Source organism: Pteronotus mesoamericanus, unplaced genomic scaffold (assembly GCF_021234165.1).
Source record: "Pteronotus mesoamericanus isolate MK-2021 breed Mesoamerican mustached bat unplaced genomic scaffold, CSHL_Meso_final scaffold_31, whole genome shotgun sequence".
In the NCBI taxonomy this organism is placed as follows: Eukaryota; Metazoa; Chordata; class Mammalia; order Chiroptera; family Mormoopidae; genus Pteronotus; species Pteronotus mesoamericanus.
The window spans coordinates 22,644,740-22,672,385 of NW_026555312.1; the positions used below are offsets into that span (position 1 = coordinate 22,644,740).

General features: G+C 38.0%; 1 protein-coding gene across 1 annotated transcript in view; it reads right to left on the reverse strand.

Annotated features, from left to right (window-relative positions):
- Positions 1 to 7,886: 7,886 nt before the first annotated feature.
- Positions 7,887 to 27,646, reverse strand: part of CAGE1 (cancer antigen 1) — a 50,308-nt gene continuing 30,548 nt past the window's right edge. The window contains exons 12-15 of the mRNA XM_054591998.1: positions 26,199 to 26,269; positions 12,264 to 12,332; positions 9,429 to 9,468; positions 7,887 to 7,961 (exon numbers count right to left, since the gene is read on the reverse strand). Of these exons, the coding sequence (XP_054447973.1) occupies positions 7,908 to 7,961; positions 9,429 to 9,468; positions 12,264 to 12,332; positions 26,199 to 26,269 (234 nt within the window). The 3' untranslated portion in view covers positions 7,887 to 7,907. The remainder of the gene's footprint in view (positions 7,962 to 9,428; positions 9,469 to 12,263; positions 12,333 to 26,198; positions 26,270 to 27,646) is intronic.

The window sequence follows — 27,646 nt, forward strand, 5'->3', positions numbered from 1 at the left end:
TATTTAGGTTACTCTCAAGCATGCAGCTCAAGCAAATCTACGGTTGACTCTCCACTTTTGTTACTTTATTCACTTAGAATTTATAAAAGCAGAGCCTTCTTTCCCTTTGATTATTTAAGATTTCTCTCATCAGCATTTGCAAATGTGCTTAATAGCACTGGGTTTTGTTCTGTTTCATTCCCCCCTGGTAACCATGTAGCTAAGGAACCTCCTCCTGTCCTTTAAACCTTTGTTCAACCATCACTTGTCAGTGAGGCTTAGCCTCACCTCCCATTTTAAAACAACAGCCCTCCTCCCTCATTTCCCCAGCACAAGTTTGTGCTCTCTTGCTCGTGCACTCTCTCTCTCTCTCTCTCCCCCCCCCATTCCCTTCTCTCTAGTCTCCTGTTTTTCCCAGCACTTGTTATCTTCTAACAATATATATTTTATTATGTGTCCTGCCTATCTCCTGTCAACATCTTGAGGCCAGGAATCCTTTTTTGTTTTATACACCTTTAAAAAAAAATCTTCACCGAAAGATATGTCTGTTGATTTTAGAGAGAGGGGAAGGGAGAGAACAAAGTATCACTGTGAGAGAAACATCCATCAGTTGCTTCCTGGACTTGCCCTGACTGGGATTGAACCTGCAACCTAGGTATGTGTCCTGACCAGGGATCAAACCTGCAACGTTGTGGTGTTGCTAGGGCAAGACCAGGGATCTTTGTGCCTTTGAGTCAATGTTATAAAATAGCGCCTGACACCGAGTGGTAACTCAGAAAATATTTATTGAATTTTTTGGAACAAGTGACATTTTTCCTCTTCATATTTGCAACCTAATTTCAATTGTAGACCTGATAAGAAATGAAAAAGTATCAAGTAAAAAAAATTATGTTTATTATATGCAAGCAAAGACTTAAGTGTTCTTTCATCTAGCAAACGCTAACAAAAAAAACCAAACAAAGAAACCCAAAAGACCCTTGGTTTTGCATACTATACGTCTAACAGAAAAATAAATTTTGTGATCCTTATGAAAAGGGAGCATGATGGGAAAAAGAAACAAAAACTAAGATCCAAAGGAGTCCTGACTCTCCAACCCAACCTTCACTTAGAAGAAGGGCCTACCTTCTTTCCTGCCCTCCCAGAGCACTATTCCCATCTGGTCCTCTTTCTTTATAATTTGTAGGCCTCCCCACCAGCTCTCCCAACTCATCTTTCATTGAAAAGAGACAAAATCACAAGCACACGATTACTCACCACAAACTCCACCACTTACCTCTACCTGTACACTCGTCATCTGCCCTCCTTGTTGTTACAATAAAAAATATTTATAGACCTATCAAAAACTGTCATTTGTGGTTTGGATCCCATTTCCTGCTCAAAACATGTGATTCTGAAAATAGTCCTCTCTTCTCTACCTCCTAGTAAGTTTCTTTCTCCAATTCATTGCTCCTATCAACACACAAGTAAACTATAACATTGCCCATCCTAAAAAGCAAAATTCTCCTGTGGCCTCTCTTCCCTTTCAGCAATGGCCTTCTTTCCTTCAGTAAAACTTCACAGCAAAACTTCACTAGCACAGTAAAACTTCACTAGCTCACTTTTTAATTTTCTTCTCTGTCTGTTCCTATTGGACTCTTTTTTTGTACCCTTGCACTACAACATCTCCATTTTGCTAAATCCAAAAGTCATCATCTGAGCCCCACCCCAACCCCTTTTAACACTTGCTTGTCTAGGATCAATGACAACCATGCTTTGCTAGTTTCCTTCCACTTTTCTAGCCCCCCTCGTTGTCACTGCCTGGCCCCTCAAAGTGGGCCTGTTGGAATGGATGTAATAGTAAGGCTGGAAATTCACGAGCGCATGTTCTGAGAGAGGCCTTGGAGGTCACCCTGTTACCAAAGCAATAAGGAATGCCCGGGTGATAAGCAATATGGAATCCAGGCTCGCTGAAACCAACGGTCAGCTGTCCTCTATAGACCAGGGCTAAGGGTGAGAGATACTGTGTATGGAACAGGTCTGATAGCAGTGGGGATGGTCAGTGGCACTACTTAACCAGCAGAAACAAGGTGGTCACAATTATTGCCATGAGCTGCAAAGTGAGGCTGGGGGAGAGGTACTGGGGATGAATGGGAGGAATAACCTATAGAGAGCCATGGTGATGGTTAGTAAGATAGATGAGCACCCAGTGTATTGCTTACTCTATATAAGTAAATAAGTCAAGAAAGATCAGGGGGCTGAGGGCAGTCGCTCCAATAAAAAATCATGCTCTGATTTCTCAAGCTATTTCTCAGCTTAGCCTGAGCCAGTTCTCAGTCCCAGAACCCAGTCACTGAAGAGAAGCCAGCTTCCTGTGATACGGATCCCTGAAACACCACCACAATTGCCATTCAATAGTGAACACCCCATCCTTCCTCAAAGGAATTGGTAGATGTTTACTCACAGTGATTATGCACTGGAGAAAGTGAGCACCCAGACTTTTTACAGGCTTGCTGAACACAAAATCTGAGCTGACATTATATCCAGGACCCAAAATACCAACTTGGCCCCTTTTAGAGTAGGACTGTAGGTGTAGGGGAGCCAGGTCCAGCTAACAGTGGGTCCCTCAGGTTATCAGACCTACCCATATCTGGTTCCTGAAAGGACAGATGGAATGGTGTTTGAAAGAACCCTCACACTAGTAAGAGTTATTAAGAATATTAAGGGTATGAAAGGCCTAGTGGAAGCTTCTGAAACTGCCACCACTGCTCCCCAGCCAGAAGAATAAATTAAAAACACAGCCACCCCCCAAGGGAATGGTAGGGATGTGTGCCATTCTCAAAGCGGTGTTGGTCTCTATTAAACTCTAATTTAACTTGCCAGCTGGCCTCTACAAAAAACAAGATGGATCATGGCAGAGAACAAGGAAATACCAAAGCTTAACCAAGTGGTCACCTCAACACCTCAGCTCAAACGCAGCAGTTGATCAGTTTGTCCTAATAACCCTGCATGTTCCCTGGGAAAAGACTAATCGGGAGAAAATCGGGAAATCGGGAGTGGAAGCAGTGATTGACTGCAAACAGGTTAGAGGAAATTTGGGGGTTAGAAGAGATGGAAATAGTCTAGAACTAGATGTGATTATTGTATGACTAAAAATTTACTACAAATCATTACATTGTACACTTAAAATAGGTGAATTTTATGGTATGTAAATCATCCCTCAATAAAGGGACAAGTATAAAAAAGATCTTAATTATAGTAATCCCTCATGTGTTTATGTACTGTAGTTTTTAATACCTATTTGTAAGATAATAGAAAAAATATACATTGGTTTCCGCCCCAGTTCCTGGCACAGAGCTCCTGAAACCCTTGTAAATTCCTAAGTGATAAGAGCACTAGGAGCATCTTTGGTTTTAACAAGGCAACTCTGGGTGGACTTCTGAATGGGGCTGCTCACCAGAAAGACCAAACCATGATTATAAGCTTGGAATTTTCAGCCCCACACTCCATTCTCCAGAAAAGGGAGAGGAACTGGAAATGGAGTTAATAATCAATCATGCCTCCATGGCAAAGCCTCCGTAAAATCTCAGAAGTACGGTATTCAGGGAGCTTCCAAGCTAGTGAACACATTCAAGTGCTGGGAGGGTGACACACCTCAACCCCACGGGGACAGGAGCTCCCAGACCTAACCCTGTATATCTCTTCATTTGTTTGTTCCTCTGTTTTCTTTACCAAACTAGTAAATGCGTTTCCCTGAGTTCTGTGAGCCACTCTAGCAAGTTAATCGACCCCAAAGAGGGGGTCATTAGGAACCTCTGATTTATAGCCGATCAGTCAGAAGCACAGGTGACAACCTAGAGTTGGGATCAGCATTTGAAATGGGGTGAGGGCAGTCTTCTGGGACTGAGCCCTTGGTCTGTGGGATCTGATGCGATTTCCAGGTACATCGTGTTAGAATTCAGTTCGACTCTAGGACAGCCAGCTGTTGCAGAGAATTGCTTGGTGGGGGAAAACCCACCACAAATGTGGTGTCAGAAGTGTTGTGGAAGTGGTAGTAGAGTGAGAGTGAGAGGGAAGGAGAACCGCGGGAAAGAACTGAGTTTTTCCTAAACACCATTCTTCCAGTACCAAAGCCTTTTGTCGGGGTTGTTCGTATTCTCTTGTCCAAATGGAAGTGCAGGAATGCATCACTGGAGTACTTGTGCTGTGAAATCTTGGAAATTCTGTTTCTGTAACATTTTTGATCTTGGCCTTGTTTCCTATAAGAATCCCCAACTGTATTTTCACCATGTCATAGTAAAACAATTAAAAAAAAAATTCTAATTGTTCTTCATGCAAGCTCAGCCTTGCTAAATACAGGAAGATAGTCCAGCTTAACAACTTACCCCTAAATAAGATACAATCATGAACTCACACTAACTCCCAAAGTCGTTGTATATTTCAGATGGGATCTGCTAAATTTGAAATATATATGTCACTGACTCATACTGAGTTGTATCTTTATAGGCAAATGTTATAATCTATTAAAGAGAGACATAATGTATAAAATATTTACATTTTTACATTAATAGTAACACTGCCTTATAATTACTCTTAAAATACTGTGACTACGAACTCAGTTTCTCACAACAGCTAGTATGAAGGAGCTGGGTCTGAACTTACATCTCATGATGCCATGTTGAGTGCTATATGCTGTAGTATATATCTCCCAAGTGCTATAATTTAGGAAAGAATGTAGATAAAATGGAGGAGATAGGTATTACTTTCAGATACGGATGAAGGTGACATTTAAATTAGGGCTTGAAGGATACAAATGTTTTAAGTATGAGGTGGAGGTGGAGGAAGGAGGAAGTTCAGTTTAGTTAGGACAGGGATGGCATTCTCAGAAAAGGAAACACGATGGGCCAAGGCACACAAGTAGCTTGGGGCCAGAACATGTAAGGCAGGACTATGAAGGAAGAACTTGAAACCCTGCCCATAACACGTAATTAAATAAATTATATATATATAAATAATTCCATGGAATATTATACAGCCTTTAAATATGAGAGTGGCCTTCTGAGGCTGCCACTGTGAAAAAAGTGTTTATCAGGAACACCGTAAATTGAGATAACCTCCTGATTAAGATAATATGTGCTTTGTAAACTGTAAATAACAGTCTTTCAGAAGGTATAATGGGAAGTGAAAAGGGAGAAACCATGACAATTTTAGAGGGAAAGATATATTCCCTCTAAAGGATATATTCAGGATATATTTATTTTTTAGGCTAGGGTTATTCAATAAGGAGTTATAAACTAAAGGTAGAAGAGAGTAAAAATCATTGATGGAACAAGTCTTCCAGAAGATGCAATGGGTCAGAATCAAGGGAACAAGGGACTAGAAAGGAGAAAAAAGTGAACAAAAATAAAGAAATTGAGGCAGAGAGAAAATTGTAGCCCCTTGCAATACCCTCTGGTGAGAACCAAAGCTCTACTCTGTGGAGACAAAAGCTGTGACTATTTCTAACCTTCGCCTCTTCTCTCTAGCCTCCAGCTGACAGAAGAGAATGAAGCTTTCAGCCTCATACAAGCTCCCTCAACTTACTACATCACAGGTCATAGTTGCTGAGCAATACCTGTCCTGATTTTCTCTCTTCAGTCTCAGAAGAAGTGTCCCTGTTCCTACACTGTCCTGTGGAAACTAGTTCCTCTTTTCTCCTCTGAGATCTTGACTCATCAGTTACTCCAACTTTGTCCTTTATCTTCAGTTCCTTCCCAGACCACTGGATCCTTCTCAACATATATATAACTACTTATTAAATATCTCCCCAATGTTTCACAGCAACCTCACACTCAGCATATCTTTCTCCACAAGCCAGCTGTCCCTCTTGTATTCTTTCCTTCGGTTAAGATGACCACCACCCAGCTAGAACTCTGCCAGGTCTCTTCATTCCCATAGTTAACCAATTCTGGAATCATTTTCATTTCACCTTTGAAATCACTTTGCACCTATATCCTCCTCTTCATTTCCCCTGCCTCCTGCCACTGTTTTAGTTCCTGGACTCAGTTTTTCCTGCCTGGAGCACTATAGCAGTATCTTAACTGGTACTTCTGTTTCTAGCATCACCCATCATTAACCTACCCTTTATATCATTACTAGGGTGATGTTTCAAAAATGCATGTCTGATCCCATCACTCCTGTACTTATCCTTCAGAGCTTTTCATATGACGAAGACCAAATTTTTTTAGCATGGCATTTAACATGATTATCTTCATGTCTTCTCATAGAAAGAGCATGGGTTTTAGTACAAGTGGTTTAGGAAATGCAACAAGGTATCTCAGGCCTCCGTGCCCTGTTGTTTTCCTCTTCCATCTATGGGATGCCCAGTCAGCTACAATGATCTGGCTCAGGTGCCACCATTTCTGTAAAATATTACCTGAGATTTTCTCACCTACTCCAGGGCCATTTCATCTATGCTTTTAGAGAGCCCTGGGCAGTCCTACACCATTATACATTACAGCTATACATTATACCTACACCATTCTACAACAGAATTTATTAATCTGTCTCCCCCAAAAGATTATGTAGTCCTTGGTGATCATCTTCACTTGATTTTTCTTTGTATTCTTGGCATCTAACACAGAGGCTGTCACATAGTTTATTGACAGTCGCTAAATGTTTATTGAAAGGATTGCCTTAGACTCTGCATCCTTGAGCCATGCACCAAAGGAGGCACATTTATTTTGAGACAACCTGTAAGTAAAAGATCACAAATGTCTAATAATATACATGGCAAATGTAACACTTAGGCACACAGCCCTGCATATAGACACCTGTGTTAATCCTTACAACCCAACTGTTTCATCACATTCGTGTGCTGATCGCGCACGCTGCATTAGCCATCTTTATCTTAATGTTGGACTTTCTCCTATAATACTTAAATTTTCCCTAGAGGATACTATGAAACTGATGATGATGATGATGATGATGATGATAGTATAATCTCTCTTTTTAACACTTGAATCATTTCCAAAGCTTTCAATGCTTAATTTTCTGAAACACTGTTACACTTGTAAACTCTCTGTACATTTTTCATGGTTTGTCTTAAATTCATTGCAATTTTTTGAAGTTCAGAAATTAAACACATTTTATGTTTCAAAATTCATGTAATACCTGTCTTAAAGAATACCCCCCCAAAAAAGAACAACAACAACAACAACAACAACAGCTTCTATTAATTCAGTACTTTCTTCAGGGCAGATACATTTTCCTCTTGTACTTACCTGACTAATTTAAGTTCAAAACTAGTTTCCATGGGATAAAACAATTTCTTCCATTTTCACTTAAGGTATATTTTTGATTCAACACTTACACCTATATCCTGGTTTTCAGATTTATCAAAAGGAAAATAAGTGTGTTAATGTTCCCTTATCTTTCTGATACATCTCACAAAATCAGCCATCTCTGGTTCCTTTGTTTAAATTTAGAACTAATTCCTCAAAACTATTAGAGGAATAGGTGGAAATTAAAAAGGTTAGGTCTCAAAAGACCAGTACTCTCCTTTCATCTCAGGTTTAATTTCAGGGGATTTGAAATTAGTGTCCCTTTAAGTTTGGTTACCAGTAGGAAGAGCCTACCTGCCTGGAAAGGAAAAGGATGTCTTGTGGGGGGAGAGGGGAGGTTGAAGTGAGACACGTGACTATTTTTATGTGTCATTAAAGACCTGATCATGTGAGAGTGATATTCTGTGAAAATGAAAATAGATATTTGGAAAATAAGCCATTATATTCATCTAGTTTTATTAAAGTAGAATATGTTTGACTGTTTACAGGACGAAATTAGAAAGTAATCACATTTTTTGGAATGTAAAATTTCACCACTTATGCAATTTTAATGTATCATTTGTACAAGTGGATCTGGGTACTATACTTAGTGACTCTGCTCCTGGAGTGGGTGACAAAAATGATTAATGTTTAATCTTCAGTCCTGTTTAAATCATTTTTATTTCCTTCTAACATATCTGGCATCTAAAAATGAAAGGAAAAAAAGTTAAGTTTTTCAGAAAAGACAGGCATTCAGTGACAGAATAACTGATTGTTGATTCTATATGGAAAAGTGATACAAGGAAAACCTATAGATAGATGAACATAGCAAATAATATCAATACTATATTTTAATCATTATTTTTTTTGGTTCAATTTTTTTCCCATTAAAGAACATGATAAGGAACAAGGCCATTGTGTTTCATCTTCGTTGGCTTGTCTGCCAGCTGGCAGATTTATGAAAAAGGAATAGAAGCAAGCCTCTAATAGTCCCACCAAGTGACTCACCAGCACAGTATAACTAAGAATCGGTACTATTAAGATGTCCTCATAACTCAATTATTCCAACAGCTGGGTCTCAATGGGGCATACAGAGTGAAGACCTTTGGTTGTACCCCTCCTCCACAGAGCTATGTCACAAATAGGCCGTGGTATTTATGAATACATATCCATGGCCTGGGGCAGGGGAGAGGAAGTGACAGTAGCAGCTATGTCTTCTATTAGAAATTACACCAATGAATGTGACTTTGGTCCTGGGTCCCAAGCCAGTCTAACATTCACTCCTGTTTAGTACCTATTATGGAATAGGTGCTTGGTGATACCAAAACACATATGAGACAATTCCTGCACTAAAAGAGCTCTAGTCAAGTCAAAGGACAGGTAAGCAGAGAACTGTAATGAAATGTTAGGGATGTTGCATCAGGGAGTACAGTGTGGAAACATGGGAAGAAGCAAGTCAATTCTATGTGGTAGACAAGTCAGGAAAGACTTCATAGAGGAGATGGAGCTTGAGCTGGCAGATGCTTGTGAGGCGGGAACTGAAGTAAGGGGGAGGAAAGGAGTGGAAAGAGAGCATTGCAGGCAGGGGAAGCGGCATGGGCAATAACGAGAAGGCATACAAAAAACAGCACGTTTAGAAAGTTTCAAGTGGTTAGATGTGGTTGGTGTGTGTAATGACAAGGAGGAAGCAGTGAATGAGAAGTTTGGATAGGAAGGAAAAGGCTAGACCATAAAGGATCTTATATGCTGGGCTGAGACTGGATTTGATCCTGAATGTAACTGAGAACCACTGACGGGTTTATGTAGGGGAAGGGCATAATCATATTTTGCTTCTGAAAGACCACTCTCTCTCTGTGGAAGACAGAAGGCAGGGAGAAAACCTGGAGGGAGAAACACCAGTTAGAAGATGACTGTGGTAGGCCAGAAGAAAAAGGATGAGGGCTTGCCATGAAGCAGTGGCTGTGGGATGGAGTTTGGGAAAGGTCCAGAGGGAGGGGCTCCCAATCACAGAATGAACTACAGTCAGAGGTCATATTCTTGTCTGAGGAAAGAGGAGAAAGCTAAGCAGAGCACTACTGAAATGTAACTTTGGGAACAAGTATCTAATCTTGTGTTAATGTGAAAATACATGGCAATGTAACATTCTTTATCATGAACATCATTATGACCTACCATGGTCATGAATTTTGGATGATTTTCTAATCTTCTTGGTCTGCAGGAAATAGAAAGTGGCAGAGAACTAAAATATATAGTGAACCAAGTGTGCTGTTATTTAAAATACTCTTTCCCTCACTCAATAAGAAACTGTCATTTGGTATAGAATTATAAGACCCTAAAAGATTAAGATAAAGCTTTTCAGTATGTATGAATCATTTTCACTGTAAGTAAATCTATTGAGTCGCAGTCTCATTACTTTTTAACATTCTCATAGATTTACTTAGTAAATCTATTGAGTCACAGTCTCATTAGTAAGTAAATCTATTGAGTCACAGTCTTATTACTTTTTAACATTCTCATAGATTTACTTAGGATAAAATTCTGCCTATGACTTGAGAACCTAACAAATTGCCTTGAAAGTGATTAAGAACTAGAAGCCAAAATAAGGTATCTGAGACTATTAAACTGCCCACTTTTCTCTCCCTACATCCCATTTTTTCCTCTACTGAAGACAATTGGCAAAAGCAGCATCATAATTTTGAGATGATGCAGAGGTAGTCTGCAGCATGTTCCCATGCTAAATTCAGTGCAGTCAATAGGCCAATGAAAGGCTTCGTGGACAGTGGCGGCTGAAGGCTGATGTAAGTCTTAAGTTTTCTAGGAAAGAGCTGTAATTGCTCTTCTGTTCCACCTCACCCACTTGCTTCAAAGCCAAGTTTCATCTATACAAATGGGCCTCAAATTTGTTGCGAACATAGGCCACATGTTATTTATACAGTAAACAAACATCTGATCCAGGGAAAAATGTGTACTTCTACGTCCAAATTTTCTTGTTTTAAAATAATTCTAGAAAAAATATTTCACAGATTCTCTCAACAACTGAGAAGATTCACATTCAGTTTAAAGTAGCAATTGCCGAGCATCTGTGATATGCCAAGCATCAGATCATACCATTTCATATTAAGAAAAAAATATTGTAGTTAACCTATTACTTTGCAAATACTAGTATAAATCTGCTAAGGGGTTTGATTTTTAAAACACAGTTGTATTTGTAAATGGTATGCTAAACAAACATGACCCATGACAAAATCAAAATGCAAATTTAATGTCTGCCTCTACTTTCTACTTTAGACTTTTGTCACTCAGGGAGGAAGCTTTTCCTTTGCCATTGGCTGACTACACGGCAGGCCCAATGATTTTTTTTTTTTTTACTCACTCTAAGGCAACAGTCAGTCCTCACTGTGCAGCATAAATACAGTTTCAATTCAGTAAGCAGAATGCCCAGTTTCAAATATAAATATTAACCCTTTAATTATCATTCAAAAATAGAACTTCTCCTCCTTGTGTCTCAATTAAGGCTTTAGTTGGTGGACACCACCTGCCCTTGGAGGCCAGTTTCTGCTCTCTTTGCTCACAGGCTCCTCCATTTACAGCAGGAGAGAGGGGAAAGTAAGGCCACAGGACATTCTTACATGGCTGGGTGGCTACTTAGTCTCTGGGCTTGGCAAATGGCTAAAGCTGATTCTCTGTCTTTGGACCTTGCCTTTGCTAAGGACCTCTGTCCTACAGTTACCTTTCCCCAGGCTGATGTATCTGTCCTCTGGTGGTCACTTGATATATTTTCATCAGCCCAAAGAATTGGGTGTTCCTTTTCAGTAGCTTCTTGCTGCTGGTACCCTCCCAGGTAACCTTGGGCAGAGCCCAGAATAACTCAGATCGCACCTGCGTAGTTCTTAAGAAACTGTCACATACATCCTTTGTGCTGATTACAGTCTCAAGGAGAACAGGCCACCCGTCACAGCCCCTCTATGCTGGTGCTGCTGCAGCCTGCTTTATTTAGTTTTCTCAGGTGTGAGTGCGTCACTGATCCTGTTTCCCAACTTTTAGAAAAAGCACTTCAAAGCTCTTTAGGTGATCTCCTAGAAACCCCTTCACAAGCATTTAGGTAAAAGAGGTAGAATTACTTGGGGTAAATGGGAGCTCACAACCTGACAGAGTCAAAGAAACCTCTTCTCTCATCTTCCTCACTCTCTGCACTTTTTACGTATTGGATCTGGCCAAGGGATATGAGTCATGAAGCAAGTTCTTTGAAATTTCCTTCAGAACCTCTGCACATGGGGGAAAACTCACTGTCATTTTGGGAACTAGTAACTGTTAGCAGCTCAGGAATTAGGCCAGGAACAGTCCAATTTTAAAACCCTACTATGGTCTTAACCCCATTAGGTCAGCAAACATATCATGTAGCATCAAATGCTAACAAGAGTTAATGTTAGTGGAAGAAAATCTGGTCTGCTATGTATTTATAGCAGGATAAGCTGTTTTATTGCAGACAAAATCTTAACTCATAATCTTTATAGTGTCTTCCATAGAAGTGATCAGAAGTTCTATGAGGGCAGGGACCTGGCTTTCCAATTCAGATCATACAAAAAAAACTTATTAAGAAACTATTTTATACTAGGCAAAAAACAAGCATATTCATATAATAGCTTGTTTATCTTACATTGAGATTTTTAAAAAGCTTTTAAAAATGTATTATTTATGCCCCAGCTTGGTAGTTCAGTTGGTTAGAGTGTCATCCTTATACACCAAGGTTGCAGGTTCAGTCCACAGGTCAGGGCACACACAAGAATCAACCAGCAAATGCATAAATACGTAGAACAACAAATCGATGTTTCTCTCTCTCCCCCTCTCTTCCTCCCTCTCCCTCCTTCTCTTTCTCCCTCTCTCCCTCTCTCCCATCCTCTCTCTAAAATCAATAAATAAAATTTAAAATTTTTAATGTATTACTTATTATTATACATATATTCTAAAGTTCAAGACATTATTTATAAAAAGAAAAAAAAAACTTACCTTGCTTTTCTGGCTCTATCTCTGGGCCTCTTAATTAAATCTTCCAAATGTTTATTTCTCTCTTCTAAACTGAGAGAAGAAACAATTCAAATTTATGACTAAAATTGACTTTCCTAAACTAATATTTTATAGATTCATTGGAGGATTGGAGTAGATAAATTCCAATGTGATCTAGCTTTCTCCACATTGTCCATCTATAATTGAATGCAGGCCCAGCTTCCTGCCGCTACAAAAGCAAATACTCGCAAGGTAGCTGCTGATGTAAAAGGAAAGTGGGTTAATCCAGGTGCTGGCCAAAATGCATCCCCATATCTCAGTGCAGGCAGAGGATTTCATAAGGAGGGAGAGGGGAACAGAACAAAGAGATCAAGGGAAGGGGCTGAAAAGTTCTCTGCATGCAGACTAGCACAGTCCAATCTGTTAAGACAAGAGATGGTCCAGTGTGTGTCATCCTGGTTTAGTCATCATGCATCATGGATTCATGTCATCCAGTCTTCATGTCATCCTGGCTCCACTGATGAAGGTCAGCAAATCTCCCGGAGCTCGGATGTCTGAAGGTCGGAGTCTGTATCTTTTGATATTAGTTCCTAGTATTCTTATACAAACACGCTGTTTATCCACAAGCTACATATTAGTCAGAGTCAGCACTTACAGAAGCAATGTCAAAAGAATGGTGAGGTGGGTTACAATTTTTCACTGTTACACATCCAACTCACTATATGGGTATTTGGGATTCTTTCCTAGCAACTCAAATTATTTAATCAGCTTTTCCCACTATAGGTTCCAGTGGTGATGAAGGAAAGTAGATGGTAATAAACCTATAAAGTGATATTTAGGTGTCCTTCTATTCATTTACATGGTGGATAGAGAATTGATCACTCTGAGTAAACCCAATATGATCCTGGGGGTAACCTGTTAAAAGCAAAACCCCTGAGCTGTGAACTACTTTAACATGGGAGAACGTGCAATAGCATTACAGGAAGGATCACAGCATTTAAGTGGCCTACTAAAGATTTACTTGTCTTCTGTTTATATGGCTTTTAGCAAAAGAGATACTAGCGGGTTCCCTTGTTGCCCATAGGAAGTAAATTCAATTAAGATAGTCTCCTCCCAAACTCACATTCACATCCAGGGAGGGTGTATGAGTCCCCTATGACTGCTGTAACAAACTACCACAAATTTAGTTGCTTCAGACAACACACATTTATTCTCCCACTGTTCTGGAAGTCAAAAATCTGAACTCAGTTTCACTGGGCTGAAATCAAGGTGTCTGCAAGAAAATGCTCCCTCCAGAGGCTCTAGAAGTGAGCCCTTTGCCTTGCTTTTTCCATTTTCTGGAAGCTGCCCTTCCTGTCTCATGGCCCTGCTCATCACATTGGCTTTTCTCCACCTGCTTCCATGGCCATATTGCCTTTTCCTTCTGCCTCCTTCTTGTAAGGACAATTGTAATTGCATTTAGGGCCTGGGTGCAAAATCCAGGATAATCTCTCCATATCAAGATCCTTAATTTAATTACATTTGCACAATCTCTTGTCATGTAGGGAAACATTCGCAGGGTCCAGATGTTAGGATTTGGATATTTTCAGGGGCCATTATTCAGAGGGTAAACAGATCCTTAAGGTACAGGCAATTATGTTGTAGGGGTTATAACCTCAAATGCTACAGAAGAGTCAAGCAAGTATGTGACATGACAGAAGCCAGGTAAATGTGGATTCAGACACACCAGAGATTGTACACCCCTATTCTCGGCCTAAAGGAAGAAGTTGCTGTTCAGATCTTGCCAAATGTCACCATATGAGAATGTTGCAGCAATGATATCAGATCTCTTCTTTTTTAATATTTTATTTATTTATTTTTAGAGAGAAGGGAAAGGATAAAGAGAGGGAGAGCATCAATGTGTGGTTGCCTCTCGTGTGCTCCCTACTGGGGACCTGGCCCACAACCCGGGCATGTGCCCGACTGGGAATCAAACCAATGACCCTTTGGTTCACAGGCCAGTGCTCAATCAACTGAGCCACACCAGCCAGGGCTCAGATATTATTTTTAAAGAAGAGAGGGAAATCTAAATTTTTATATGGAATTGTCCTTTTAAAATTTTGGCAATAATTAAAAAATATTTTAAGTATAGTATGGACCAAAAAAAAAACCACATCTACCTCAGGCTATAACTTGTAGGCTGTCATTTTGAAACCTCTGCTTTATTGTCCAGAAGTATCAGGCTTTTGCTTTCAAAGTGTAAAGATGAGAAATTGTCCAGCCCAGGAAGTCATGACAATGTTTATTAAATAGGTCAGTCCCCTGTATACCAAACCTGAGTCTATCATGTTTTATTATCAGAGAAATGGCTTGGACTAAATCCTTTGTGTTTCTAGAGTTGGCAAAAAAGGCCCAACTCTTAGGGGAAGAGGATACTCAAAGAGAGGGAGTGAAGAGTTTTTACATGTATGAACAAAGCACCAGTGAAATATATTCATACACAGTGCTCCTATGTATGGAGCTGAGAGCAAAAAGCTACAACCTGATCCTAAGTAAATGGAGATCCTTGGTATACTGTGTAGGAACTGATGTCTTCCCATGGAGGGCACCAATAGCCCACGCAGAGAGCCAGACAAGCAAAGCAGCAGCACACAGTGGAATGATGGCGCTGACTGAACCATGCAACCAGGTGGCATGATCTCCCACTTGGATGTGGACATCTTCTCACTTGGGAGTGGAAATCCCACTTACCCTCCATAGAGTTTGCACATATTTAAAATATACAATTTGATGTTTTAACATATATGAGGTATGTCCAGAAGGTATCTAGCCATGCAATATGAAAAATAGAAACATTTATTGAAGAAGATACAAAAAACATTGTACATAGCACAAAGACACCTCAGTTCCCTTCAGAGTAGGCACCTTGGGACCTCACACAGTTCTCCCAGTCACCATCAGCTGCCCCATCGTAAAATTTTCTTGAATCTCATCAACAGTCTGAAATCTCTTCCCTTTCAAAGGTGATTTTAATTTTGGGAAAGCCAGAAGTCACAAGGCACCAAATCTGGGCTGTAGGGGGCTGAGTCACCTGGGTGATTTGATGTTTCACCAAAAAACTCTGCACAAGATGTGATGCATGAGTGGGAGCATTGTCATGATGAATCTGCCAATCACCAGTTGCTTATACCTGTGGCCTCCTGAATCATCCAAATAGTTTCTGCAGAGGAATGTTCTAGCTTAAGGCAAAATTTGATGAGATTCGTTGTTCTACTCGCTCAGTCATTTTGCATGCGATGACCACACAGTACACATGCTCACTCAACAGTGTCTACCGACCCCCACTGACTAGCACAGTAAAGTCATCATTGTTCACACATGTGTTCCAGTACACTCTCCTTGGCTGCCAGGTTATATCAATGTCATGCAAACCATTCTCTTTGTATTAACAATGGCTGGACTTTTCCCAGACAGACCTTGTCATATATACAACTGGAAAACAATTGTCACAATCAAGATATGAACATATACATCACCCTTGAAATTTTTCTCATATACCTTTGTTTCTCCTCCCTCCCATCCCTTCTTGCCCCCCATCCCTAGAACACTACTGATGCGTTTTTCACTACAGATTAGTTTGCATTACTTAGAATTTTATACAGTAGAATCTTACACTCAGCCTAATTATTTTGAGATTTATCTATGTTGTTGCATGTAATTTCATTCATTGTTTTATTGCTGAGTAGTATTCCACTGTGTGACTAATCACAATTTGTTCATCATTTCGCCATTTGCAGGGCATTTGGGTTGTTTCCAGTCTTGGGCCATCGCAAATAAATCTGCTATGAATGTTCATCTTTGTGTAAACACATATATTTTATTTTCTTGAATCAACACATAGAAGTGGAATAGCTGACTCATAGGTTGGTGTATATTCAGTTTTTTAAGAAGTTGACAAACTGTTTTTTAAAGTGGTTGTGCCATATTGCTTTCCCACCAGGAGGGTATGAGTGCTTCAGTTGCTACGTCCTCATCAAACTTGGTATGGTCAGTCTTTTAGACATTCTAATGTGTATGCAGTGGTATTCATTGCAATTTTAATTTGCTTCTTAATCATGTTGAATATCATCTCATGTGCTTACTTGTCATCCATATATCTTCCTGATGAAGTATCTGTTTAAGTCTTTGCCCATTTTTATTCGGTTGTATTCTTATTATTGAGTTTTGAGAATTTGTTATATATTCTGGATATATGACTTGTAAACATGTTCTTTCAGATGGTGGTTACTCTTTTCATTCTCTTAAGGATAGTCATTTGAAGAAGTTTTTAATTTTGATTAAGTCCCAATTATCAAAATTTTATTTTGTGGATCATGCTTTTAGTGTTTTGTCTAAATTAGTGCCTAACCCAAGGTCACAGAAAATTTTTCCTATATTTTCTTTTAGAAGTTTATACTCCAGCTCTTACATTTAGGTCTATTATCCATTTTGAGTCACTTTTGTATGTGATAGAAAGTATAAATCAAAGGTCTTTTGGTTTTTATTTTTCAAATGGATATCCAATTATTTCAGCACCATTTGTTGAAAAGACTGTCCTTTCTCCACTTCATTGCCTTTGCACATTTGTCAAAAATCAGTGGTCCGTATATGTGTGAGTTTATATCTGAACTCTCTATTCTGTTCCTTAAATGTTCTGTTTTTACAACAATGCTACACTTTTCATTATTGTAGCTCTATGAAAAGTTTTAAAATCATGTTTGACCTCCAATTTTGTCCTTCTTTATCAGAATACTTTTGGCTATTCTATGTCCTTTGATTTTCCATATGAATTTTAGAATTAGCTTGTTGATTTCCATTTAAAAAACCTGCTGGGATTTTGACTGAGATTGCATTTAATTTGTCTATCAGTTCGGGAAATGAAGTCTTAATAGTACTGAGTCTTAAGACCCATGAAGAAGATATACTTCTCTCTATATTTAAGTCTTCTTTTTCTCTCTCAGCAATGTTTAATACTTTTCAGTGTATAGGTCTTTCACATCTCTTGTCAAATTTATCCCTATGTAGTTCTATTGGAAATGTTTTTATTTTTTAAGTTTAAATTTCTGATTATATATTGCTAGTATATAGAAATACAATAGATTTTTTGCATTAGTCTTGTATCTTAAACTTTGCTTAATCTCACTTAATAGTCCCAGTATTTTTTTTGTAGATTTCATCAGATTGTTCTATATAAATGATCATGTCATCTAGAAAACAAATTCATTTTTGCTTCTTTATATCCAAACTGGATGCCTTTTATTTCTTTTTGATTGCACTGGACAGAATTTCCAGTACAGTGTGAATAGAAGCTTTATTTCTGATCTTGAGAAAGTATTCAGTCTTTCATCATTAAGTATGATTTCGGCAGTATTTTTTCTGTAGATGCTCTTTACCATATTAAGTTCCCATCTTCCCTAGTTTGAGGTTTTTTAAATTAAAAATGGATATTGGATTTTCATGTGACTATTGAAAATAATTACATGTGTCTATTGAAAACAACTATATGCTTCTTACTTTTTAATTTTTAAAAATATATTGACATATTAATAGCATTATTATTTTAAGGTAAAATTGATACATTTTTTTCATGTAAGGTAGAATTCACAGATTTCAGGGGTAATTAGGAGCCATTTTTTCAGTCTGCCAGAATTATTGTTCTACTATTGACTTTCTCACCTCTCCTTTTCTCATGCTGATCCTTTTTCATTAAAACAAAAGAAAAAGAAGTCAAAGAAATACAACTTACTTTTAGATTTTTATTTTACATTAGTTTGTTACATTTGTTTTTACATTACCTTTACTTTTTATTTTTATCTCTCCTTTTCTCATTAAAAAAAGAAAAAAGTAAAAAAATACAATGGAATTGTGACTATAAATAAGGGTAGTATTGGTATTATTTTAATTTGCTATCTATTTAAATGTAGCTATCTGTTTGGTGTATATGTTTTAGAGATAAACACATGTTCACCTTATTCTCCGTGATCAAGGAATACAAACCCATGGGCTTTTAATAGCGTGTTCAAGCCAAGCAAATATTGTTGATTATTCTGTACTCAGACTATAATGGAACTTAGGAAGAAAGGTTATACATTTGCATTCTGAAATTTTCTGTGATTTCTGATTTGGTTTTGCATGGAAAAACATTCATGGAAACTTCATGTAGGTAGAAGCCACAGTTGCTGTAAAAGGGCAATGAGTTGTTTTCTCGGAATTCAGCTTTGTCTGTAGGAGACATGGCATTGGAGGTGCTCTTCTAGGACTCAGTGGGTACATGGCATTGGAGGTACTCTTCTAGGACTCAGTGGGTACTCTTCTAGGACACAGTGGGTACTGAGTCCTAGAAGGTGGTAAATAGCAAATATACTAGAGTTGATGGCTTTGCTTAGTGCCTTAAAAACCTGCACACTAAATCCGCGGATCACAGAATGGCAAGCAACGGTATTGGCATAAAAATAAACACATAGATCAATGGAATAGAATATAGATTCCAGAAATAAACCCACACATATCTGGTCAATAAATTTGCTACAAAAGAGCTGAGAATATACAGTTTGGACATGAACAGTCTTTTTAATAAGTGGTGTTGAGAAAACTAGACAGCCACATGCTAAACAATGAAACTGGACCAATATCTTTCTTATACTGATCACAAAAATCAACTCAAACTAGATTAAAGTCTTAAACATAGTACCTGAAACTGTAAAACTCCTAGAAGAAAACACAGGTGGTAATTTCTTTGACATAGGTCTTCATGATGGTTTTTTAAATTTGACACCAAAAGTAAAAGCAACAAAAGCAAAAATAAAGTGGGACTACACCAAACTAAAAAGCTTCTACACAGCAAAAAAAATCATTACCAAAATGAAAAGAATAACAAGGTAGCATGCTGGGTAAGATGGGATGCCAGGACAGGAAATGAACTGGGACATTTTTGGGAAAGGATCCACCTCACACTAACATGATGTCATAGATGTGCTGGGAATTGGGGTAGGAAAAACAATATTGAAATTTCATGGGGAGGTGTGTTCCAGAACCGGGAATATATGGGGAACCTGAAACTGAACTGGCCACAGGTATTAGAGAAAGTGATGTTTGAGAGACAGAAAGATTTGATCACATGAATCTTTGTAGCATTGTGGAAAAGCTGTTTAACTCAGACTGGGAACACAGTCAATGAACCTCAAAGGAAAGGAAAGGGCAGAGTTTTGAAGAACCGTAGGAGATAACCAAGGTGAGAGTAGCTTGAGCCCTCCAGGTGGAACAACATACGCTAAAGTCCTGAAGCAAAAGGGAATGTAGGGGATTTATAATTATCTCCAGTGTGGCTGAAAGCAATGCAGGGAATCACCATTGGTGAGATGAGACTGGAAAGGCAGGTGGGAGCTATACCATAAAGAAACTTGTAGGCCATGCTAAGGACTTTTGCTTTAACCAAAGGTGATAGAAAAATCACTAAAGTGTTTTAAAGGGAATGATCAGATTTATATTTCAAAAAGATCATCCTAGCTGCATATACAAAATGGACTTCAACAAGTACCTTTGTTTAGTCTTTTGAAAAATCAAATATCATGAAGGACTTTTATAAGTAAAACAGCTATTCTTAAAATTCAAGGCATGTGGAATGCAGGTCAAGATGGCAGCGCAAACAGAGTACTCAGAACCTCCCACAACCACATCAAAATTACAATTAAATTACAGAATAACCCTCATTCAGAACCTCCTGAAATCTAGCTGAACAGAAGTCCTATAACTAAAGACATAAAAAAGTAGACACATCAAGGCTGGTAGAGGGGGCAGAGACTCGAAATGGGCTGGTCCCACACCCACTTGTGGCTGATAAAAATTGAGAGGGCTATCTCGGGTGCAAATGTCCCTCATGAGAAGCCAGGGATCCCAGCCCCACACCCAGATTCCCAGTGCAAGGTTCCAGTCCAGGAAGAGAAATTCCCATAAGTTCTATCTGTGAAAACCAGCAGAGACTATGGCAGATTGCTTCCTGGAGGGCTTATGGACAGATTGCTTTCTGGAGACCCAGGTGTTCCTCTTCAAGGGCCCATGCATGGACTTAAACTAACAGCGGCTTGAAAGGCACCAAAAACATATGGGAAGGAACTGAATTGTCTGCCTTCAGGATAAGGACTGGACAGGCAGCTTTCTCCTAGAGAGAAGTACTAGCAGAGGCCATTGTTCCTTTGCTAAGCCCTCCCCCTATAGAGCTGGCAGACAGGCTCTCTATCTGAGTCTCCATCAACATGGCTAACACTGTTCTCTCCACCTAGTGACTCTCTGAGACTCTGCCCCACCCAACTAGTAGGCCTACCCAAGCCATTTTCAGTGGTTTTTCCATACAAATGGCCTATCTTGGCTCATGCTTTACACTTTGCTAAAAATTTTCAAACAAGTAGCATCTGGTCCCATGTACCCCATACCCCTTGCTAAGTGGCCCCAGGCCTGGCACTAGTGGCAGCTGGTCCTGGTTGCAGCTTGGCCTCTCCCAGCCCAGAATAAGTAGCAGTCATGTACAGATCTCTTTATAGCTCATACCAGGTGGCCCCAGTTAGGGCACAGACAGCAGCTGACCTTGGCCTGCACCTCCTAAGAGGCCCCAGAGCCAGCACACCTGGTGGACAGCTTTAGACCATGCCAAAACACCACCGAATGACCACCCCAAGTGACACACTCAAGAGGCAGACTCAGCAGGCACCAAACCCGCACCAAAACAGTTCTGCTCTGTGGGGTTGGCTCCTGTACAGAAATCCTACATAGTGGTCAAGGCCAGTCCCTGCAGCTGATCAGCCTGAAGGTAAGTCCTTCCCACTGATGTACCAACAACAATCAAAGCTAAACTAAAACAGGAGGTTGCACACAGCACATGTGGGCACCCAGCACCTGTAGCACCCAGATAAGGTGACTGGGAAGGTTGTGCCACTGGGCCCTGTAGGACACCTACTACATAAAGTTACTCTACCAAGACCAGGATATATAACAGCTCTACTTAATACATAGAAGCAAATGCACAGAGGCAGTCAAAATTAGGAGATAGAGATGCATGTCAAAAATAAAAGGCAGGAAAAACTCCAGAAAAAGAACTAAGCAAAATGGAGTCATGCTATCTGCCAGATGCAGAGTTTAAGACACTGGTTGTAAGGATGCTCAATGATCTGAGTGAGGACTTTAGCCAAGAGATAGGAAACATAAAATTGGGGATAGAAAACAAAAAATAACAGTATCGTGATTGCTGGGGGCACGGGGCATAAAGGGGCTAAATGGTAATGTAAAAAATACAATAAAGATTAAATTAAAAAGTAAAAGAAAAAATATTCCAGAAAAAAACAGAAAACATAAAAAATAATCAGTCAGAAATAAAGAATACAATAACTGAAATGAAGAATACATTGCAGGGAATCAACAGTAGAGTACATGAAGCAGAGGGTCAAATCAGCAATTTAGAAGACAAGGAAGCAGAAAACAGTCATTCAGAACACCAAAAAAGAAAAAAGAGTGCCCCCAAAATGAGGATAGTGTAAGGAGCCTCTGGGACAAATTCAAGCATATCAACATTCACATCATGGGGCCCCAGAAGGAAGAGAGGAAGAGCAAAGAATTGGAAACCTATTTGAAAATATGTCAAAAAAACTTTCCTAACCCTGTGAAGGAAAGAGATATACAATTCAGGAAGCACAGAGTCCCAAACAAGATGAACCCATAAAGGACCACACCAAGATACATCATAATTAAGATGCCAAAGGTTATGTATACTGGCCATCTATATGTCCTCTTTGGAGAAGTGTCTATTCAGGTCCATTGCCCATTTTTAAAAAATTGGTGCTCAACATCACTAATCATCAGAGAAATGCAAATTAAAACAAAAATGAGATACCATTTCACACCTGTCAGATTGGCTATCATCAATAAATCAACAAACAACAACAAACAGATGACAAGGATGTGGAGAAAGGGGAACTTTCTTGTACTGTTGGTGGGAATGCAGATTGGTGCAGACACTGTGGAAAGCAGTATAGAGATACCTCGAAAAATTAAAAATGGAACTGCCTTTTGACCCAGCGATTCTACTTCTGGGAATTTATCCAGAGGAACCCCAAACACTAATTCAAAAGAACATAAGCACCCCTATGTTCATTGCAGCATTATTTACAATTGCCAAGATATAAAAGCAGCCCAAGTGTGCATAAGTAGATGAGTGGATAAAACAACTATGGGACCTTTACACAAGGGAATACTACTCAGCTGTAAAAAAGAAGAAAGTTTTACCCTTTGCTACAGTATGGATGGACCTGGAGAGCATTATGCTAAGAGAAATAAACCAGTCAGAGAAAGACAAATACCATATGATTTCAGTCATATGTGCAATCTAATGAACAAACAACTAACAAGCAAAACAGAGACAGACTCATATATATAGCAGGCTGGCAGCTAAGGTGAGGGGGGAAGAAGGAGAAATTGAGCAAAGAGGAAAAAGGATTCATGGACAGGGACAACAGTGTGGAGATCGCAGGAAGGAGGGTGTATAAGGAGACTAAATGGTAATGAAAAAAAATACCAAAAAATTATTAAATTAAAAAATGTATCTGTTGTAAGTCATATGCAGTTTTTCTGAAATCAATCTGACAAACTTCATTTTAAAATAAAAGCATTTAATTGAAGTCTATTAATCTAAAGTAGTTTCTGATATTTGGGTTCAAATCTACATTTTTACAAAGATATATGCACCCCTATGTTCATTGCAGCATTATTCATGGTGGCCAAGACATGGTGACAACCAGAGCGTTCTTTGATAGAGAATTGGATAAAGAAGATGTGGTATATATATACAATGGAATACTACACAGACATGAAGAAAGATGAAATACTGCCATTTGTGACAGCATGGATGGACCTTGAGAGTATTATGCTAAGCAAAATAAGTCAGAAAAGGCTAAGAACATGATTTCACTTATATGTGGATAATAACACTGAAACTCATGGATACAGACAACAGTATGGTAGTTACCAGAGGGAAGAGGGTATGGGGTGGAATAAAAAGGGTAAACGTGGCCAAATATATGGTGATGGAAGATCATTTGACTTTTGGTGGTGAGCACACAATGCAATACACAGATCATGTATCATAGAAATGTATACTAGTAAAAAAATAAATAAACAAACAAATCTACCAAAAAAATGCCAAAAGTTAAAGACGAAGACAATCTTAAAAGCAGCAAGAGTAAAGCAATTAGTTACCTACAAGAGAGCTCCCACATGACTGCCAGTTGATTTCTCAAAAGAAACAATGTAGGTCAGAAGGGATTGTCAAGAAGTATTCAAAGTGATGAAAAGCATGGACCTATAATGAAGATTACTCTACCAGAGAGGCTATCACTTAGAATCAAAAGACAGATAAATAGCTCCCCAGGCAGGAAAAAAACTGAAGGAGTTCATCATCCAAACCAGAATTACAAGAAATGTTCATCTTTAAGCAGAAGAGAGAGATTAAAAATTTGAATAATAAAATGGTAACAAATACATATCTATCAACAATTACTTTAAATGCAGTTGGATTAAATGCTTTAATAAAAGATCATACAGTGGCTAAATGGACAACAAAACAAGACCCTTACATATGCTATCTACAAAAGACTCACTTCAGATCCAAAGACACATAAACTTAAAGTACAGGGATGGAAAAAGATAGTTCATGAAAATGGAAATAAAAAGTTTAAAAGTTGGGATAGCAATACTCATACCAGACAAAGGCTATAACAAGAAACAAAGAAGGACCCAGCAATTCCATTTCTGGGTATTTATCCAAAAGAACTCAAAACACTAAACTGAAAAGACATATACTTCCATATGTTCCTTGAAGCGTTATTTACAATAGCCAAGATATGGAAGCAACCTAAGTGTCCATTAATAGATAAATGGGTAAAGAAGAAGTGGTCCAATATATACAATGGAATAATACTCATCCATAAAGAAGAACAAAATCTTCAGTGGACCTAGGTGGTATTGTGCTGAGTGAAATAAATCAGACAAAGACAAATGCCAGATAATTTCACTTCTATGTGGAATCTAAAGAATAAAATAAACAAGCAGAACAGAAACAGACTCACAGATACAGAGAACATTTTTGACAGTTGCTGGAGGGGAAGGGTGTTGGTGGACTGGGTGAAAAAGGTGAAGAGATTAAGAAGTACAAATTGGTAGTTACAGAATAGTCATGAGGATGTAAAGCACAGGATAGGGAATATAGTCAATAGTATTATAATAAGTATGTATGGTGCCTGATGGGGATACTAGATTTATCGGGGTAATTGCTTCATAAATTACATAAATGTCTAATTACTGGGTTGTACACCTGGAAATAATATAGTATTGTACATCAACTGCCATTGAAAAATTAAAAATTACTTTAAAGAAATCCCAGGCATATGAATTGAAAACTTAGAGTATAGCCTTTGAATGTATTTGACGATACCTCAAACACTGCTAAATTTTAGCAGAACAGACTAGCACCAATTTAAAGAAATATTGCTCTGATGATGCATATATTTGTTAATTTTTGAAGCAGCATATACCTTTTAAGGAAATCAAAACTAATTCACTATAATTAAAATAAAATACTGTTATCTATGGATATAACAGACTATATTTGATTTTAAAACATGACAATCCTGATTACTTAAAGTGAATGAACTCAGGTGATATCTGGCAGTGGTTCATGACCTGTCCAGACATTAAAGTCATTTGGATAGCTTCTGAAATATACTTATGCCCAGTTCTACCAGGCATTTTAGCTTATTTGATCTGGGAGTAGAGGCTGGGTACTGGATATTTTTAAAGAAGCATTCAAGGCAATTCTAACAAGCAACTACAGGTGACAACCTTTTTAATAATGTTTATAGAATTCAGATGCCAGCTTTCTTCTTGAACACAAACCATATCAACTACTCAGCTAAAATACAATTTTAAATTTTTTTGAATTGTAAAAATAACTGGGACAAAGCAATATAGCCAAAGTAATAGTTTGATATTGTTTTTAAAATATTAGGTTATTTTTTTACTTTTATATTTCACTAGACCATAGTGATTGGGCTGTTTACTTAGCTCTAAACTAAGGGAGGGTCTAATTTAATTCTCTTGAGTGTACAACAATGTCTTTTTCCCCTCACCAAATTTAAAACTTGCCTGCATCAGTCTGAAAAGTGAGAAAATTGGTTTTTTTAAATCATTCATTCTGCTTAGAAACAATGGTGAAAAACAAAAGCAAACTTACCGAAGTATAAATACCTATACAGTTTTTCAATTAGGTTGTGATGAGTTAGCCCTACAGAAAGTTCATATTGGTGGTGGAGGGGGTGGAGCTTAAGCTTCAGAGATAGCCAGTACAGTGTAAATAAAATTGGAAAAAGGATGAAGGAAGAAGCATATGAGAAATGAGGATAATGAAGAAGTGTCAAAACTGCGCAGAATTTAAAAACACCAATTTGGGAGTGTTTCAAGCTATATCTCATTCTAATGAGAAAATTTATTCGGTACTTGATATATGTATATATATTTCATTTGATATACTTTGAAAAACTTCTTGTGAATAAATCCTAAGCACTTCAAGGTTATTTTACTTGAATACTATAGCAATATCTTCCAAAATTTTTGGATGTTTCTCACTGATCCCTTTACCTCCTGCCCCTCTTCCCAGAAATCAAAGGCAACTCTGAGAAAGGAAGATGAAAATCTGGTGATTCAATTAGTCCAGATATTCAGCAGACTATCTATATTATTGAAGAATGGTCTTAATTTATAAAACTTCACATTTTTCTTCTTTCTAGGAGTCTAAGAAAAAAATGAATTTAACAAGCCAGAGAGCAAAATAAAATATCAATAAATGTTTACAAAATTAAAAGCTAAGAATTTTCAACTTACTGTGCAATCTGGGAGTGAGATCTCTTGAGCCGTTGATCAGCACATTCAATAATTTCTTCATAAGATGTAATCTTGAAAAAATAAGATAAACAAATTATTCTTGGATAAATTCTAGAATTTTTATTTAATTTTATTTATTTATTTTTTGCTTTTTAAAATCTCTACAAGTTGAAGTTCAATTAAATGACTCCCATCAATGAAAGTTTTACAATAGGCAAAACATCTTCCTTATATTTTGAAAACAGAAATAGAAATGGAATTATAGTATGTCTATTCAACATGCAGAAAATTAAGTGTCAAAAAAGTGGACAACTGTAGTGAATCAATTATGATCCAGTTGTCTTTCAGAGAAGTGGTGTACATATCAACTAAGAGATATAGTCCATTTGGTTAAAGTTTATGCAGTTTTAAAAAATTATTAACAATCTATTAAGATATAATTCACATAGCATACAGTTGACTATATGCTAGTCATATAGTCTATGACTACTTAAAACATACAGTTCAATGGCTTTTCGTGTATTCACAGATATGTGCATTCATCACCACAATCAAGTCTAAGACATTCTCATTACCCCAAAAAGAAACCTCGTATCTCTTAGCTGTCACTCCCCACTCTCTCCATACCCCTAGTCCTGGGCAACCACTCATCTACTTTCTGTCACAGATATGTCCATTCTGGATTGTTCAGATAAATGGAATCATATATGTGACTGGCTTCTTTCATATCATAGCATGATGTTTTCAAAGATCCTCTCTGTTGTAGCGCATATCAGTATTTCATTTCCTTTTATTGCCAAAAAATATTCCACATATGGATATGCCACATATCATTTATACAGTCATCATTTGATAGATATTTGAATTATTTCCACTTTTTGTCAATTATGAATAATGCTGTTATAAACATTTGTGTACAGTTTTTGTGTGGAAATATGTTTTCATTTATCTTGGATATATACATAAGAATAGAGTTACTAGATCATATTGTAAAGTTTTTAAAATATAGAATCATGTAAAGGAAAAGTCACATTTTTTACATTCAATGTTTTTTTTTATTAATTTCAGTTGTAAAGTATAGTGGTTAAACAATTATATACTTTACATACAAAGTGTTTCCCCAATATTTCTCGTGCCCACTTGGCACCATACATAGTTATTACAATACTAGTGACTTTATTTTCTATGCTCTACTTTACACCCCTATGACTATTTTGTAACTACCAATCTGTTCTCTATCCTTTTACCTTTCTTCACCTAGTTCCCCAACCTTCTTCCCCTCTGGCAACCATCAGTCTGTCCTTTGTATCTATGAGTCTGTTTCTTTTTTGTTTGTTCATTTATATTATTCTTTAGATTCCACAAATAAGTGAAATCATACAGTATTTATCTTTTCTCTGACTGACTTATTTCACTTAGCATAATATTGTCTCGGTCCATCCATGTTG